This window comes from Lynx rufus, unplaced genomic scaffold (assembly GCF_022079265.1).
Source record: "Lynx rufus isolate CCGP_SWC_20201006 ecotype Redwood Valley unplaced genomic scaffold, mLynRuf1.p SCAF_6, whole genome shotgun sequence".
NCBI lineage: Eukaryota > Metazoa > Chordata > Mammalia > Carnivora > Felidae > Lynx > Lynx rufus.
The window spans coordinates 146,110,072-146,126,739 of NW_025814878.1; the positions used below are offsets into that span (position 1 = coordinate 146,110,072).

The window sequence follows — 16,668 nt, forward strand, 5'->3', positions numbered from 1 at the left end:
TGATTACTAATTCAATTTCTTTACCAACTATGAATCTGTTCAAATTTTCTATTTTTTCCTGTTTAAGTTTCAGTAGTTTATATGTTTCTATGAATTTATCCATCTCTTCCAGATTTCCCAAATTGTTGACATTAATTGCTCATAATATTCTCTTACAATTTTTTTGTATTTCTGTGGTGTTGGGTGTGATCTATCCTCTTTCATTCGTGATTTCATCTATTTGGGTTCTTTCTATTTTCTTTTGAGAAGACTGGCTAGGGGGTTATCAGTTTTGTTAATTCTTTCAAAAAATTCCTCATTTTGTTTATCTCTTCTACTATTATTTTGATTTCCATGTCATTTATTTCAGCTTTAATCTTTATTATTTCCCTCCTTCTGCTGGTTTTTGCCCTTTATTTGTTGTTCTTTTTCCAGCTTCTTTAGATGTAAGGTTAGGTTGTACATTTCAGACTTTTGTTCCTTCTTGAGGAAGATCTGAATTGCTATATACTTCCTTCTTATAACTGCTTTTGCTGCAGCCCAGAGGTTGAGGACTATGGCATTTTCATTTTCATTGGCTTCCATGTATTTTTTTTTTATTTCTTCTTCAATTTCCTGGTTAACCCATACATCATTTAATAGGATGTTCTTTAACCTCAATGTATTGGTTATATTTCCAAGTTTTATTTTTTTCATGTGGTTGACTTTGAGTTTCATAAGGTCTAAATATGCATGGGATGATCTCAATCCTTTTGCACTCATTGAGGCCTGATTTGTGACCCAGTATGTGATCTGTTCTATAGAAAGTTCCATGGGCACTTCAAAAGAATGTGTACCTTACTGCTTTAGGATCAAATGTTCTGATATATCTGTTAAGTCCATCTGGTCCAATGTGTAATTCAAAGTCATTGCTTCTTTGTTGATTTTATGCTTAGATGATCTGTCCATTGCTACAAGTAGGGTGTTAAATCCTTACTATTATTGTATTATCATCAATGAGTTTCTGTAAATTTGGTCTTAACTGATTTATGTAATTAGATTCCTTCAAGTTGGGGACATAAATATTTACCATTGTTAGATCTTCTTGTTGGATAGTCCTAGCCTCAGCAATCAGAAACAAAAAAATAAATAAATAAAAGGCATCCAAATTGGCAAGGAAGAAGTCAAGCTTTTGCTCTTTGCAGACAACATGATCTCTATGTGGAAAACTCAAAAGATTGCACCAAAAAATTCCTAGAACTGATACATGAATTCAACAAAGTTGCAGGATATAAAATCAACATACAGAAACTGTTGCATTTCTATACACCAATAATGAACCAGCAGAAAGAGAAATCAAGGAATCAATTCCATTCACAATTACACCAAAAACTATGAGATACCTAGGAATAAACCTAACTAAAAAGGTAAAAGAGCTGTACTCTGAAAGCTACAGAATACATCTGAAAGAAATTGAAGAAGACACAATGAAATAGAAAAACATTCTATGTGGGGCGCCTGGGTGGCTCAGTCGCTAAAGCATCCAACTTCGGCTCAGGTCATGATCTCATGGTTTTCGAGTTCAAACCCCACGTTGGGCTCTGTGCTGACAACTCAGAGCCTGGAACCCACCATGGATTCTGTGTCTCCCTTTCTCTCCGATCCTCCCCTGATCATGTTCTGTCTCTCTCTCTCTTTCAAAAATATTCAATTTTTTTTTAAAAATAGAAAAACATTCCATGCTCATAGATTTGAAGAACAAGTGTTGTTAAAATGTTGATACTACCCAAAGCAATCTACACATGAAATCCAATCCCTATCAAAGTAACACCAGAATTCTTGACAGAGCTAGAACAAACAATCCTAAAATTTGTATGGAACCACAAAAGACCCTGAAGAGCCAAAGCAATCTTGAAAAAGAAAACCAAAGCTGGAAACATCACTATCCCAGACATCAAGATGTATTACAAAGCTGTAATCATCAAAACAGTATGTTACTGGCACAAAAACGGACACTCAGATAGATGGAACAGAATAGAAAACCCAGAAATGGACCTACAAACATATGGCAAACCAATCTTTGACAAAGAAGGAAAGAATATCCAATGGAATAAAGACCATCTCCTCAGCAAATGGTGCTGGGAAAACTGGACAGTGACATACAGAATAAACCTGGACCACTTTCTTACATTTTGTTAACTTAAAATGGGTGAAATACCTAAATGTGAGACAGAAAGCATCAAAATAATAGAGGAGGAAACAGGCAGAAACCTCTCTGACCTCAGTTGTAGCAACTTCTTACTAGATACGTCCACGGAGTTAAGGAAAACAAAAGCAAAAATGAACTACTGGGTCTCATCAAGATAAAAAGCAAAGAAAACAACAAAACTAAAAGGCAGCTGATGGAATGGGAGAAGATATTTGCAAATGACATATCAGATAAAGGGCTGGTATCCAAAATCTATAAAGATCTTATCAAACTCAACACCCAAAGAACACATAATCCAGTTAAACTGTGCAGAAGACATAAACACACACTTCTCCAAAGAAGACATCCATATGGCTAACACATGAAAGAAAATATGTTCAACATCATTCATCATCAGGAAAACACAAATCAAAACTACAATGAGGTATCATTTCATGCCAGTCAGAATGGCTAACATTAACAACACAGGAAACAACAGGTGTTGGTGAGAATATTGAGAAAGGGGAACACTTTTGCACTGTTGGTAGAAATGTAAACTGGTGCAGCCATTCTGGGAAACAGTATGGATGTTCCTGAAAAAGTTAAAAATAGAACTAGCCTACAACTCAACAATTGAACTATTAGGTGTTTATACAAAGGATACAAAGATGCTGATTTGAAGGGGCACATGCACCCCAATGTTTATAGCAGCACTATCAACAATAATCAAATTATGGAAAGAGCAAAAATGTCCACTGACTGATGAATGGATAAAGAAGATGTGGTGTATATACAATGGAATATTACTCAGCAATAAAAATTAATGAAACTTTGCCATTTATAAAGACATAGATAGGACTAGAGTGTATAACGCTAAGCAAAATAAGTCAGTCAGAGAAAGAAAAATACCATATGATTTCACTCATATGTGGATTTTAAGAAACAAACAGATGAGCATAGGGAAAAGGAAGGCAAAATAAGATAATAACAGTAAATAAAATCTTAAAAGACTCTTAAATACAGAGGACAAAGTGAGGGTTGAAGAAGGGGAGGTGGGGGATAGGCTGGGTGGGGGATGGGTACTAGGAGGGCATTTGTTGGGATGAGAAATGGAGGTTGTATACAAGTGATGAATCACTAAATTCTAGTACACTATATGTAAACTACCTTGAATTTAAATAAAGTCTTGGAAGAAAAAAATAAAAGACTATAGTTCTAAACAGCAAATATAAAACTCTAATAAACAAATGAGTTACATGATGTGTGGGGCTCAAAGCAAAATAAAAATACAGAATTCTGGGGCACCTGGGTGGCTCAGTTAGTTGAGTGTCCGACTTTGGCTCAGGTCATGATCTCATGGCTTGTGAGTTCAAGCCCCGCGTCAAGCTCTGTGCTGACAGCTCAGAGCCTGGAGCCTGCTTCAGATTCTGTGTCTCCCTCTCTCTCTGCCCACACTCGCTCACTCGCTCTCTCTCTCTCTCTCTCTCTCTCAAAAATAGATAAAAATTTAAAAAATTCAGAGCTCCTCGTTCAAAGTTACTGAGACTTTCAAGATGGTGAAACAGAGCATCAAATCAGGCACAGAGCCCATGGTGGCTGCAGCATGTCTATGAAGCTTCCATACAATCAAAGAATGTTCAAGACTATTTCATTTTGACTTGAAAATAATTTATAAACAAGACTTCAGAGAGACAACACATAAAGAGGAAAATCGTTCCTCGTTACTTCATCAAAATGCCGGATTTCTTGACATCTGTAGAAACTTCAGATAAAGTTGATGTGGGTGGTATTTTGAAAGAAATTAGACCACACTGCAGTCAGCTGAAGAACTGGAGTCTTGGTTTAAATCCCAGCTTCACAATTGATTGTAACACAGGCACATTTAACGGCAGTGAAATTTGCTGACAGTAGACCCTGAGCATTCTCTCCACACACAAGCATCAACATGTGAAACCATGGATGAGTTCATCACCTTCATGGTGGTGGTCATACGACAATACAGGGAAGTCAAATCATCACATGCACACTTGACACATATACAGATATATTTGTCGATGATTCCTCAACAACATGGGGAAACAGCAAAATTACTTAAATCATTTGAGCCCCTATTTTCTTATAAGGAGAGGTGATTTTACTACTTCTCTTGCTGGGTGTTTGGAAGAAAAAAAAATGAGCTAACACCTGTAAGGAACTCAGAATAAGAACTAATACAATAAGCGCACAATAAAAGTTATTTCCCTTCTATTTATAGCATATATGTGAACAAGGAATTTAATTGTGATAAATCTACAATGAATTCCTGCAAAGCAACAATAATGGATCTCAACACAAAGATGGACAGGGTACGTGGTGTTTATAATTGTTATAAGAAAATTTGCATAGATAGCATTGCATATATTCCTTGGATGAGGCTCACAGAATATTTTCACCTGAAGGATTCAGAAAGAAGTAGGGATACACATGGGAGAGACCAGCCTCATTCCTTAGAGAGATATGTGACTTTTGGTATCCCGATTTTAAAGAAACTAATTTAGTGCTAATACCAACAGTGAAGAATTGGGTTTAGAATAAACAGAAGCAATCACACTTTTCCTCATTCCTCTCTTTGTTTTCCATAGAATCAGAGTAATGAATACGTAGAATTTTAAAGGTTATCATCATTCTATATGGATCAATGGAACATAACCGGCCCCCATTCCTTAATAAAATTTGCCAGATTTCTTTCATTTTATACAAAGTTTTTCCAAAGGAAGAAAAGGTAATTGAACTAAGAAAACAGAGGAGGCCCCTGACAATCCTGCTGTCCATGACTCTACAAATAAGGAAGAAACATAGAAAAGAAAATTTTAGGCTGGGGAGGGGGAGGGGGAACAATGGAACTCAAGATAGTAACACCCAAGAGGAATTGTCTTGAATTGCATGTGTGGGAAAATATCCTGTTTATTCTCACAGCGATCCTGCTCACACCCAGGGGACACTCTCTCCGTGTTTATATGTCTAACGTCTGTGGCTCCTGAGAGGCAGGAAGAATGTCAGAAGGAGACAAAGACGTTTCTGAACATGAAGAGCTCATGCTGCAATCCCAATATGAACACTCACTTCAAATATCTTCCTGACATTCTCAGCTGTGGGGAGTGTAAACCTGCAAAGCTGGGCAGGCTGTGAATCCGACAATCAGGTAAGAGAATGCCTTAGGACTCGGGCTGAGAGGACCCCATATTTTCTGCATGCTTGTTTATATGCAAGTAAGCGCCCAGATCTAGATCTGGTTTCCTATTTTATGATGGATTCCTGATTGCATTTGTGGATTGTGAAGGCTCTTCATACACTTTTTTTTTTTTAATTTTTTTTTTCAACGTTTATTTATTTTTGGGACAGAGAGAGACAGAGCATGAACGGCGGAGGGGCAGAGAGAGAGGGAGACACAGAATCGGAAACAGGCTCCAGGCTCTGAGCCATCAGCCCAGAGCCTGACGCGGGGCTCGGACTCACGGACCGCGAGATTGTGACCTGGCTGAAGTCGGACGCTTAACCGACTGCGCCACCCAGGCGCCCCACTCTTCATACACTTTTATTGCCATATCTCATTCACACCTCAGGAGGCCTGTTTCTCTAAATATTCTCCAGAGTAAATATGTAATCTCTCAGCATTAAAATTGCAGTGAAATAAATGACTGAGTAAGGAAAAGTCGTCTTTAATGTTAGAAAAAGGTTTCTTCCCCAAATGAATTTTTGATCCAATTTTGTTTGGTGAGTCAGAGAACCCAAAATGATATTTGCCATACCATTTGTATCTTACACAGGAGAGGTAGGATTAACAGTGTGAAAACATACTGTCAAAGAAAGCTACTCTGACCTGCATGAAGCCAGCCTTTTACAGAGGTACAGCACAGATCAGGTATGTTCTCTAAATTCCTTCAACTCTACAGCGTAGAATCCCCCAGGCTATGGAGAAGTACTGCCTCATCAACCCACTCCTTTATTCCTCTCACATCAAATCTTTCTATTCTCCTCTCAGGGATTTCCCAAGCTTAGAAAAAAAATCCCCTTTTTGTAGGAGGCACCCCCATGTCTGCATCTCCATTCAGATTTCCTTCCATTGTTTTCATTCTCTCCTTGTCTATTTTCCTTAATTAAAAACCCTTCAGGGGCTTTCTTACAAGGTCTGGAGGTAGCAGTCTGGACACCCATTCAAGTTTTCTCAGAAGGTAGATGTGCACAGCCAGTGAAGATGGTAGGTTGGCTACGCGCTCTGAGTCTCTGGGAGAAAGAAACATATTAATGACAATCAAATAAAGGGAAAAAATGGTGGACCAATGGCCCAAAACCAACAGTTCACCATAATATCTAATAGTCTAATGAGGCAAATCCTATAAAAGGTCTGATGTGGGAACTGTGTAAAACAACAATGCCCTCCCTCAAAGTACCCATTGTGTAGACAGGAAAATCCTCAACTACAAAGTCTCTGATTCTCAACAGAGGTACGCTCCATAGAGTAATTCATCCTTTCTCTTAAGCGATGCTGAATCAAACCTCAGCCACTGCATTTCTCCTCCTGGGAGTCACAGACATCCAAGCACTGCAGCCTTATCTCTTCGTGGTTTTCCTTGCAATTTACGTGGTCAGTGTGGTTGGCAATGGAGCAGTCCTCCTGGTTGTCGTCTCTGATCCAAGACTCCATTTACCCATGTATTTCTTCCTGGGAAATCTGTCGTGTCTAGATATCTGCTACTCCACGGTGACAATGCCAAGGATGCTGGAGAACTTCTTCTCTACACACAAGGCAATTTCCTTCTTGGGATGCATAAGCCAGCTTCACTTCTTCCACTTCCTGGGCAGCACGGAGGCCATGCTGTTGGCCGTGATGGCCTTTGACCGCTTTGTGGCCATCTGCAGGCCACTGCATTACTCTGTCATCATGAATTACCAGCTCTGTACCCAGATGGCTGTCACGGTCTGGACCATTGGTTTTTTCCATGCCCTGTTGCACTCCATGATGACCTCTCGCTTGAACTTCTGTGGTTCTCATCAGATCCATCACTTCTTCTGTGATGTCAAGCCTTTGCTGGAGTTGGCCTGCGGGAACACGGAGCTCAACCAGTGGCTTCTCAACACGGTTACCGGGACCATTGCCATGGGCCCCTTCTTCCTAACACTTCTCTCCTACTTCTCCATAATCATCTCTCTTTTCTCCAAGACCCACTCCTGTAGTGCGCTCCACAAAGCACTGTCCACGTGTGCCTCTCACTTCATCGTGGTCATTGTTTTCTATGCTCCTGTTATCTTCATTTACATATCCCCTACCTCAGGCAGCTCCATGGACCAGGACCAGGTCGCTGCCATCATGTACACTGTGGTCACTCCTATGCTGAACCCACTGATCTATACACTGAGGAACAAGGACGTGAAGGCTGCCTTGAGTAGGGTCTTCAGAAGGAGGGACGACCTGAGCAAATTCAGAGCACACTTCTAAGAAAGGAATCAACAGGAGATGATAAAGTTGGTGTGTGAGGTTAGACTGCTTCTCAGATCATGTAGAATATGTGTAATAGGTGGAGCTGTCCAAAGATAAATGAGAAAGTCCAGCCTGATTGTGTTAAATAAAGCATTCCTAGGTACCATAATGGAAACATGAACCCATGGGACACCAGCCATAGAATCCTAATGTTCAATTTGTGTTCAGGATATGAGTTCATGAAAATGATTTTTAATGTATTTTTATGGATTCTCTAATGACATCAGGGATAGAAATATGCCTATATACTCATATATTAGGTACATGAATACTACTTATGGCTCTTTGTGTGGCCCATCTACTTAACATATTTTATGTGAGTAAAAAAAAAATTCTTATATTGTTACATTTTGAGGATGAATTTTGAGCCACATTTACTGAATAGGATAAGAAATGGTAATTCTCAGGGGCACCTGGGTGGTTCAGTCGGTTAAGCCTCCGACTTCGGATCTGGTCATGATCTCACAGTTTGTGAGTTCAAGCCCTGCGTCGGACTCTGTGCTAACATCTCAGAGCCTGGAGCCTGCTGCGGATTCTGTGTGTGTGTGTGTGTGTGTGTGTGTGTGTGTGTGTGTGTGTCTTTCTTCCCCTCCCTTGCTCACACCTTGTCTTTCTCTCTCTCAAAAATAAATAAACATTAAAAAAAAATTTTTAAAAAAATGGTAATTCACAAATGAGTTAAAGGAATTTTTAGTCAGTATGTATCTCCCTAAGCAGGAGGCAAGTAAGTGATTAAAACAAATGATTTAAGCACTAATAAACATGGACAAATTAGCCAATGTTTATCTAATGAGTTTTGGAAACCTTATCTCTAGAGATGTCTTAAAGTCAACTGGAAAAACTATAATTGAATACTGTTAAATATTACCGAAAGTGGAGACGGACTGGAAAAAAAATCTCAAAATCCCTCCCTAGCTAATAAGTATATTATTTTTCCCTCAATCTTTGGACACAAGAAATGATGAGTTTCAAAAACCTACCTGTTTTTCTATTTTCTTTTCCTATTTCTATGCTTTCTTCATAGATTATAAATGATACCATACATTGTAACACTGGGGAAAAGCTCAGAATTCATCAAAATGTTGTCTGTTTTCCCTACTTGTCACCAAACCCATACATAGTGAAAGATAATATGTCATAATTGTATGAATTGAGGCATTTCTGGAGCTAATGTCAGGAGGCACTATATTCCCTACTTTCTAAGTCTTGGGAGTGGTTACTGGGCCTGAAGGATGGTGGGGGCAGCATTTTTGACTAGAGATGCAGATAAAGACTATGACAGGCCTTGATGAGCTCAGGGACCGACTGTTCAAATCTCTGCATCCACTTTTGTGAACACAAACAATGTGGTTTGATCTCATCCACTGTTTTTGGTCCCCCAATTCTACTTTTGTTTATAAAAAAAAATAAAATATGTCTGTGGAGAAGGCATCTTCTACCCTGAACTGTCTCAGCCCCTCATTTCTGTTGATCAGAATTGTTTACAAAATCCAAGCTCCACACAGGCTGTGAACCAGAGAAGAACACGTCATTATCTGGTTGGCTACTGCTGCCTAACACACCAGCATCCCCAAACACAGAAGCTGAAGACACCTATACCAGTCAATTGCATTTTTCTGAGGCTTGGGAATTGGGAAGAACAGAGCAGGGCAGGGCTGGATCTCCTCGATCATGCTTGTGCCGTGGCTGAGCTGACTTGAGCATCCTGGCGTGGAAGAGTTGAGAGCTGGCAAAGTCTCTGTCTGGGTCTCCCTTGGTCCAATCTCTCCAAGTGGCTATTCTGTGCTTTTGCAGCATGGAGGCCTCGGGTTTGACACTCTACGTGGGGGCCAACAGACCAGGACAAAGGCTGCCAGTCATCTCTCGAACAAACCCAAGAACCAGTGTTGACATCACCTCTGTCACCTTGGACAAAATAGACACAGGCCAACCAAACTTCAGAAAGAGGAAATCCCCACCTTTAACTGGAAAGAATATCAAAAATTTTGTGGACATCCTTAATCCACCATAGTCCCAACTCTGTCTACTAATAATTAACATTGTCCCCACATACTTTCTCTCCCTCCAAATGATCTTAAAATCTCTTCCCATTACAACATCAGTCAGAATCTACATCTTTTCACCTACACTGGGTCAAGGTATACACGGGGCTTGCTGGGTACAGTTCCTCAAATATGGTTCTTTTTGATCTAAAGAACTTCAAATTAAAGGATCAAGTTATCTGCCCTAGGTAGAGACAGACATAGATTTAGGTATATTATAGAATATTTTTCAGTTGTGCAAAAAAGAGGAAGTGCAGGCATTTGTGACAATGTGGACAGACCTTCAGGGTATAAGGCCAAATGAAATAAGTCAGTCAGAGAAAGAGAAATACCATATCTTTCACTTATATGTGGAATCTGAAAGCACAAAATAAAGAAAAACAAACAAACAGACATACACATAAACAAAGAGAACAAACTGGTGTTTGCCAGAGGGCAGGGAGGTGGGTGGATGGGTGCAATAGGAGAAGGGGATTAAGGGATACACACTCCCAATTATAGAGAAAATAAATCACAGAGATTTAAGTACAGTAGAAGGAATACAGTCAACAATATTATAATAACTTCATATGGTGACATATAGTAACTGCAATAATCGTGGTAGGAAATTCCATAATGCATATATATGTTGAATCACAGTGTGATTTCACAGCTTGAAAGGTATGAGGTACATAGAAGTGAATTGGGGGAGAAAAAAAAAGGCAGTTCCTCAGAGGTGGGGGAACCCATTCCGGGGAGAGACAAAGGGGAGAGAAAGTGAGAGGGGTTGAAAAAGTGTTGCATTGAGGTCGTACCAGAAGAAAACCTCTCTGGATACACACTGGGGAGTGAGAAGTACTGAGTGTCCCAGTTTTTTGTTTGTTTGTTTGTTTGTTTGTTTGTTTGTTTGTTTGTTTTACAGTACGTGGAGCTCAAATTCTGAAATTTTGGAAATGGGTGACTTTCTCAGGAGAGGAATTGTGGTGTGTGCTCCTGGGGAGAAGGGAGTGGGCCCGGAGTGCATAGTGTGGAGTAGCAATCTCTGGGGTGAACCAGAAGAGAACAGTCCCCTTCCTGGAGTGCTTGGGAAGAGGGTATATTGCCTCATCAGGGAAAAAGACCCTGCAAGTGCCAGTAAAAAGTCTTTCATCAGCAGGGGACAGAGACTCACCCAGAAGGAATATAACCTTTTCTGCACTTAGCGGTGCTATACCACAGATTCCGTGCAATGCACAGGTGTAGGACAGTTTTTCAGGGACAAAGGACTTCACATAGCATGGAGAGTCTCTACTCCAAGGTAGAGAAGCGGGTCCATGCAGTGCAAGGTCCTTTAAAACTTCAAATTGTGAATCCCAGCTTTGCACCAAAGAACGCACGAAAGCTCTGGTGTAGGGTGAGCTATTGGCCCTCGTTATTATGTGATTGCTGGCTGAACAGCAGGGGTCGACATCCCCAATCCAAGGAAGAGAGATTGGGTTGGGGCCATTTTCCCCCAAACACCAAAATGGTGGGACTTCCCAGTGGAGGCAGGACCTGCTTAGACAAAACCCCATCCCTTTGTACCTGGCAACTGTTTATTCACTGGGGCAGGACTGACTGAGCCATCAGGCCTCTCCTTCAGACCAACACGGCCACACCCCACATGCACCAAGTAAACTAAAAAGACAATGCATCAAAATGACACCTGCCGTTCTGCCGGAGACAGAACCATGCTTACATTTTGTTCTTTTTTTTTTTTTTTCAATTCTTCTTTTTTACTTCTGTAATCAGCCTCATAATTTCTTGTGTTTTTTTTTTTCAATTTCTTTTCTACTTTTTGGGGACCTCAGGCTTCATTACTCTTTTCTATTTCTTTCTTCTCTCTCTCTTTTTTTTCTTTTCATTGTCTTTGAAATCAACCTTATAGTTTTTTTTTTTTTTTTGATTCTCTGGGGGTTTTCTTGTTGCCTTTCTTATTCTCTTTTTTAGGGGACCCGCATTTGTTCCCTTTATCCAGGCCCACCTAGTTAAAGCTCCAAACACTCCCCACAGCAAGCAAGGAGGAGCTCTGCAGAGAACTGACCAGTGGGAAAGAGCAGCCAAAACGCAACAGCAGAAGGCATACAGCATACACCAGAAACACTCTCTGAAGTGCGAGGCCCTAGACAGCATATGACACCTTTTTACTATTGCACTACTCTCAGGTGCAGGAAACATAACAAAGCTTTTAAAACACACGAGACAGAAACTTAGCCAAAAGGACAAGAGGGAGGAATTCTCCCCAAAAGAAAGGTCAAGAGTAAATCACAGTCATTAACTTGCTCAAAACAGATATAAGCAATAGATCTGAACAAGAATTTAAAACACTCATATGACTACTAGCTGGTCTTGAGTAAAGCATAAAAGACACCAGAGAAACACTTGCTGCAGAGACCAAAGACCTAAGACTAGTCAGGATGAAATAAAAAATGCTATAACTGACAGGCAATACTGACTGGATACAGTCACCATGAGGACTGAAAGAGCAGAGTAGACACAGGTGATACAGAATATAAAATTATGGAAAACAATGAAACTGAAATGAAGAGGAAAGGAAACTATTAGATCATGAGGGAAGACTTAGAGAACTTAGTGATTTCATGAAATAAAACAATATCCATATCTTACAGGTCTCATTAGAAGAGCAGAAAAAGGGGACAGAAAATTTATTTGAACAAATTATAGCTGAGAAGGGAGTGGCAGGAAATATTCAATGTGCTGAATAAGAAAAATATGCAGCCAAGAATTCTTTATCCAGCAAGGCTGTCATTCAAAATAGGAGAGAGAGTTTCCCAGACAAAAAAGATGATGATGATGTTGATGATGATGATGATGATGATGATGATAAGGGAGTTTGTGACCACTAAAACAGCCCTAAAAGAATTGTTAAAAGGTCTTTCTGGGTGGAAAAAAAGAAGAGAGAGAGAAAAAAAAAGACAAAACAACAAAGACTACAACAGACAGAAAACACCACCAGAAACACCAACTCTACAGGTAACACAGTGGCACTAAATTCATATCTTTCCATAATCAATCTGCATGTAAATGGACTAAATACTCCAATTAAAGACATAGAATGGATTAAAAAAAAAAACAAGATGCATCTATATGCTGTCTACAAGAGACTCACTTTATAACTAAGGACATCTGCACATTGAAAGTGAGGGGATGGAGAACCATCCATCATGCTAATGGACATCAAAGGAAAGCTGGAATAGTCATACCTATATCAGACAAACCTGACTTTATTTTTTTAATGTTTCTATATTTATTTTGAGGGAGAGAGAGCACAAGCAGAGGGGTGGGGCAGAGAGACGGGGGAGACACAATCTGAAGCAGGCTCCAGGCTTTGAGCTGTCAGCACAGAGCCCAGTGTAGGGTTCAAACCCACGGACTGTAAGATCATGACCCCAGCTGAAGTCAGATGCCCAATCAACTGGGCCACCCAGGAGCCTAAAACAAACAAGATTTTAAAACAACTGTAAAGAGATGAAGAAGGGCATTAGATCATAATTAAGGGCACTATCCAGCAAGAAGATCTGACAATTACAAATATTTATGTCTCCAACTTGGTACACCTAAATATATATAAATCAATTAATCACAAACATAAAGAAACTCATTGATAATAATACAAAAAAGTAGGGACCTTAATACCACACTTACATCAATGGACAGAATATCTAAGCAGATAACCAACAAAGAAACAATGCCTTTGAATGATCTATTGAGCCAGATGGACTTAACATATATATTCAGAACATTTCATCCTAAAGCAGCAGAATACAATTCTTCTCAAGGGCACATGGATAGATCACATACTGGGTCACAAATCAGCCCTCAACAGGTATAAAAAGATCAAGATCATACCATGCATTTTTTAAGAACACAGTGCTATGAAACTTGAGATCAACCACGAGTAAAAAATTGGAAACAAGCCCTCAAATACATGGAGGTTAAACAACATCCCACTAAAGAATGAATAGGTTACTTAGGAAATTAAAGAAGAAATTTAAAAAATACGTGGTAGCATATGAAAATGAAAACACAACAGCCCAAATTCTTGGGCTACATCAAAGGCAGTCCTAAGAGGAAAGTATACTGCAATTCAGGCCCATATCAAGAAACAACAAAGGTTCCAAACACACAACCTAACATTAAATCTAAAGGAGCTAGAAAAGGAGCAGCAAATAAAGCCTAAAGCCAGCAGGAAAAGGGAACAATAAAGATTAGAGCATAAATGAATGATACACAACAAATAAAAGAAATAGTAGAACAAATCAATGAAACTAAGTGCAGGTTCTTTAAAAGAATTTTTAAAAATTGATAAACCCCTAGCAACACTTATCAAAAAGAAAAAAGGGAGAGAATCCAAATAGATAAAATCATGAATAAAAGAGGAGAGATCACAACCAACACCACAGAAATACAAGAAATTAGAATAATATGAAAATTTAGATGCCAACAAACTAGGCAGTCTGGAAGAAATGGAAAAAAAATTCTAGAAAATGATGCAACACCAAAACTCAAACAGGAAGTAATAGAAAACTTTACCATAACAAGTAAAGAAATTGAACTGGTTATTAAAAATCTCCCAACAAACAAGAGTCCTGGGCCAGATGGCTTCCTGGGGTATTATTACCAGACAGTTAAAGAATAGTTCATACCTATTCTGCTCAAACTGTTACAAATATAGAAATGGAAGGAAATCTTCCAAACTCATTCTATGAGGCCAGCATTACCTTGATTCAAAAATCAGACGAAGACCCCACTAAAAAAGAGAATTATAGGCCAATACCCCTGATGAAACTGGATGCAAAAATTTTCAAGATACTAGCAAATCAATTCCAACAGACCATCAAAAGAATTATTCATCATAATCAAGTAGGGTTTATTCCTGGTAAGCAGGGATGGTTCAATATTTGCAAATCTACACCACATTAATAAAAGCAAGGAGAAGAATCATACGATCTTTTCAATAGATGCAGAAAAAGCATTTGACAAATACAGCATCTTTCTTGATAAAAAAAAAAAACCCTCAAGAAAGTAGGGATACAAGCAACATACCTCAACAACATAAAAGGCAATATAGGAAAGACCTAGATCTAATATCATCCTCATAGGGGAAAAGTTCTCCAGATGAGAAACATGACAGGTATGTTCACTCTCACCATTGTTGTTCAACAATGTACTGGAAATCCTAACCTCAGCAATCAGGCAACAAAAAGAAATAAAAGGCATCCAAATCAGCAATGAAGAAGTCAACTTTCACTCTTTGCAAATGACATGATACTCTACTTGGAAAACCCTAAAGACTCCACCAAAAAAACTGCTAGAACTGATATGTTAATTCAGCAAAATCGCAGGATATAAAAGCAATGTACATAAACTGGTTGTATTTCTAAACACCAGTGATGAAGAAGCAGAAAGAGAATGTAAGAAATTGATCCCATTGGCAATTGCACAAAACCCATGAGATGCAGAGGAATAACCTAACCAAAGAGGTACAAGATGTGTATGCTGAAAACTATAGAAGCTTATGAAAACTTGAAAACACAAATAAGTGGGAAACATTCCTTGTTCATAGATTGGAAGAACAAATATTGTTAAAATGTCAATACTACCCAAAGCAAGCTACACAGTCAATGAAATCCCTATCAATATAACACTAGCATTCTTCACAGAGCTAGAACAATCTTAAAATTTGTATCAAACCAGAAAGGACCCCCAAATAGCCAAAGAAATGTTAAAAAAAGAAACCAAAGCTGGAAGCTTCACAATTCCAGACTTCAAGCTATGTTACAAAACAGTAATCATCAAAAAAGTTTGGTACTGGCACAAGAACAGACACATAGATCAATGGAACAGAATAGAGAACCCAGAAATGGACCAACAAGTATATGATCAACTTTTCTTGACAAAACAGGAAAGAATATCCAATGGAAAAAAAGACAGTCTCTACAACAAATGGTGTTGGGAAAACTAGACGTGATAGACTGAAGAATGAAACTGGACCACTTCCTTACATCATAATCAAAAGTATTTCAGAAATCCTAAAAAAACTAAAAGTGAGTCAGGAAACCACCAAAATCCTAGAGGAGAAAATATAAAGGAACTCTTTGGCATCAGCCACAACAGCTTCCTACTCGACATGTCTCCAGAGGTTGGGATCTCAGCAAGATAAAAGGCTTCTTCACAGCAAAGGAAACAATCAATAAAACTGAAAGGTAAATGATGAAATGGGAGAAGACATTTGCAAATGACCTATCAGATAAAGGGCAAGTATCCAAAATCTATAAACAACTTACCAAACTCAACACCGCCCAAAAAAACAAATAATCCAGTGAAGAAATGGGCAAAAGACATGAACAGACACGTTTCAAAGACATCCAGATGACTAACAGACACATGAAAAGATGCTCAACATCATCATCAGAGAAATACAAATCGAAACCACAATGAGATACCACCTCAAACCTGTCAGAATGGCTAAAATTAACAACTCAGGAAATGACAGATGTTGGCAAGGATGCCGAGAAAGGGGGAACACTTACGCATGTTAGTGGAAACGAAAAACGGTGAAGCCACTCTGGAAGAGAGTATGGGGCTTCCTCAAAAAATTAGAAATAGAACTACCCAGCAATTACACTGCTAGGTATTAACCCAAAGGATACAAAAATGCTGATTCAAAGGGGCCCGTGCACCCCAACATTTACAGCACCACTATTGACAATAGCCAAATTATGGAAAGAACCCAAATGTCCATCGATTTTGAATGGATAAAGAAGATGTGGTTTATATATACAATAGAATACTACTCGATGATCAAAAAGAATGAAACTTTGCCATTTGCAACAATGTGGATGAAACTGGAGTATATTATGCTAAGCAAATCAGAGAAATACATATACCATATCATCTGACTTATATGTGGAATTTAAGAAACAAAACAGGTGAGCATAGGG

General features: G+C 39.0%; 1 protein-coding gene across 1 annotated transcript; it reads left to right on the plus strand.

Moving 5' to 3' along the window:
- The first annotated feature begins 6,668 nt into the window (after window positions 1–6,668).
- LOC124529373 (olfactory receptor 12D2-like) lies at window positions 6,669–7,622 on the plus strand. The gene has a single exon (XM_047103261.1). It carries the CDS (start codon window positions 6,669–6,671, stop codon window positions 7,620–7,622), a length of 954 nt encoding a protein of 317 aa, XP_046959217.1.
- The last annotated feature ends 9,046 nt before the right edge of the window (window positions 7,623–16,668 follow it).

What these genes read in the sequence shown, in the direction of transcription:
- LOC124529373 (XM_047103261.1), top strand. Translation starts at nt 6,669, where the DNA reads ATGCTGAATCAAACCTCAGCCACTGCATTTCTCCTCCTGGGAGTCACA.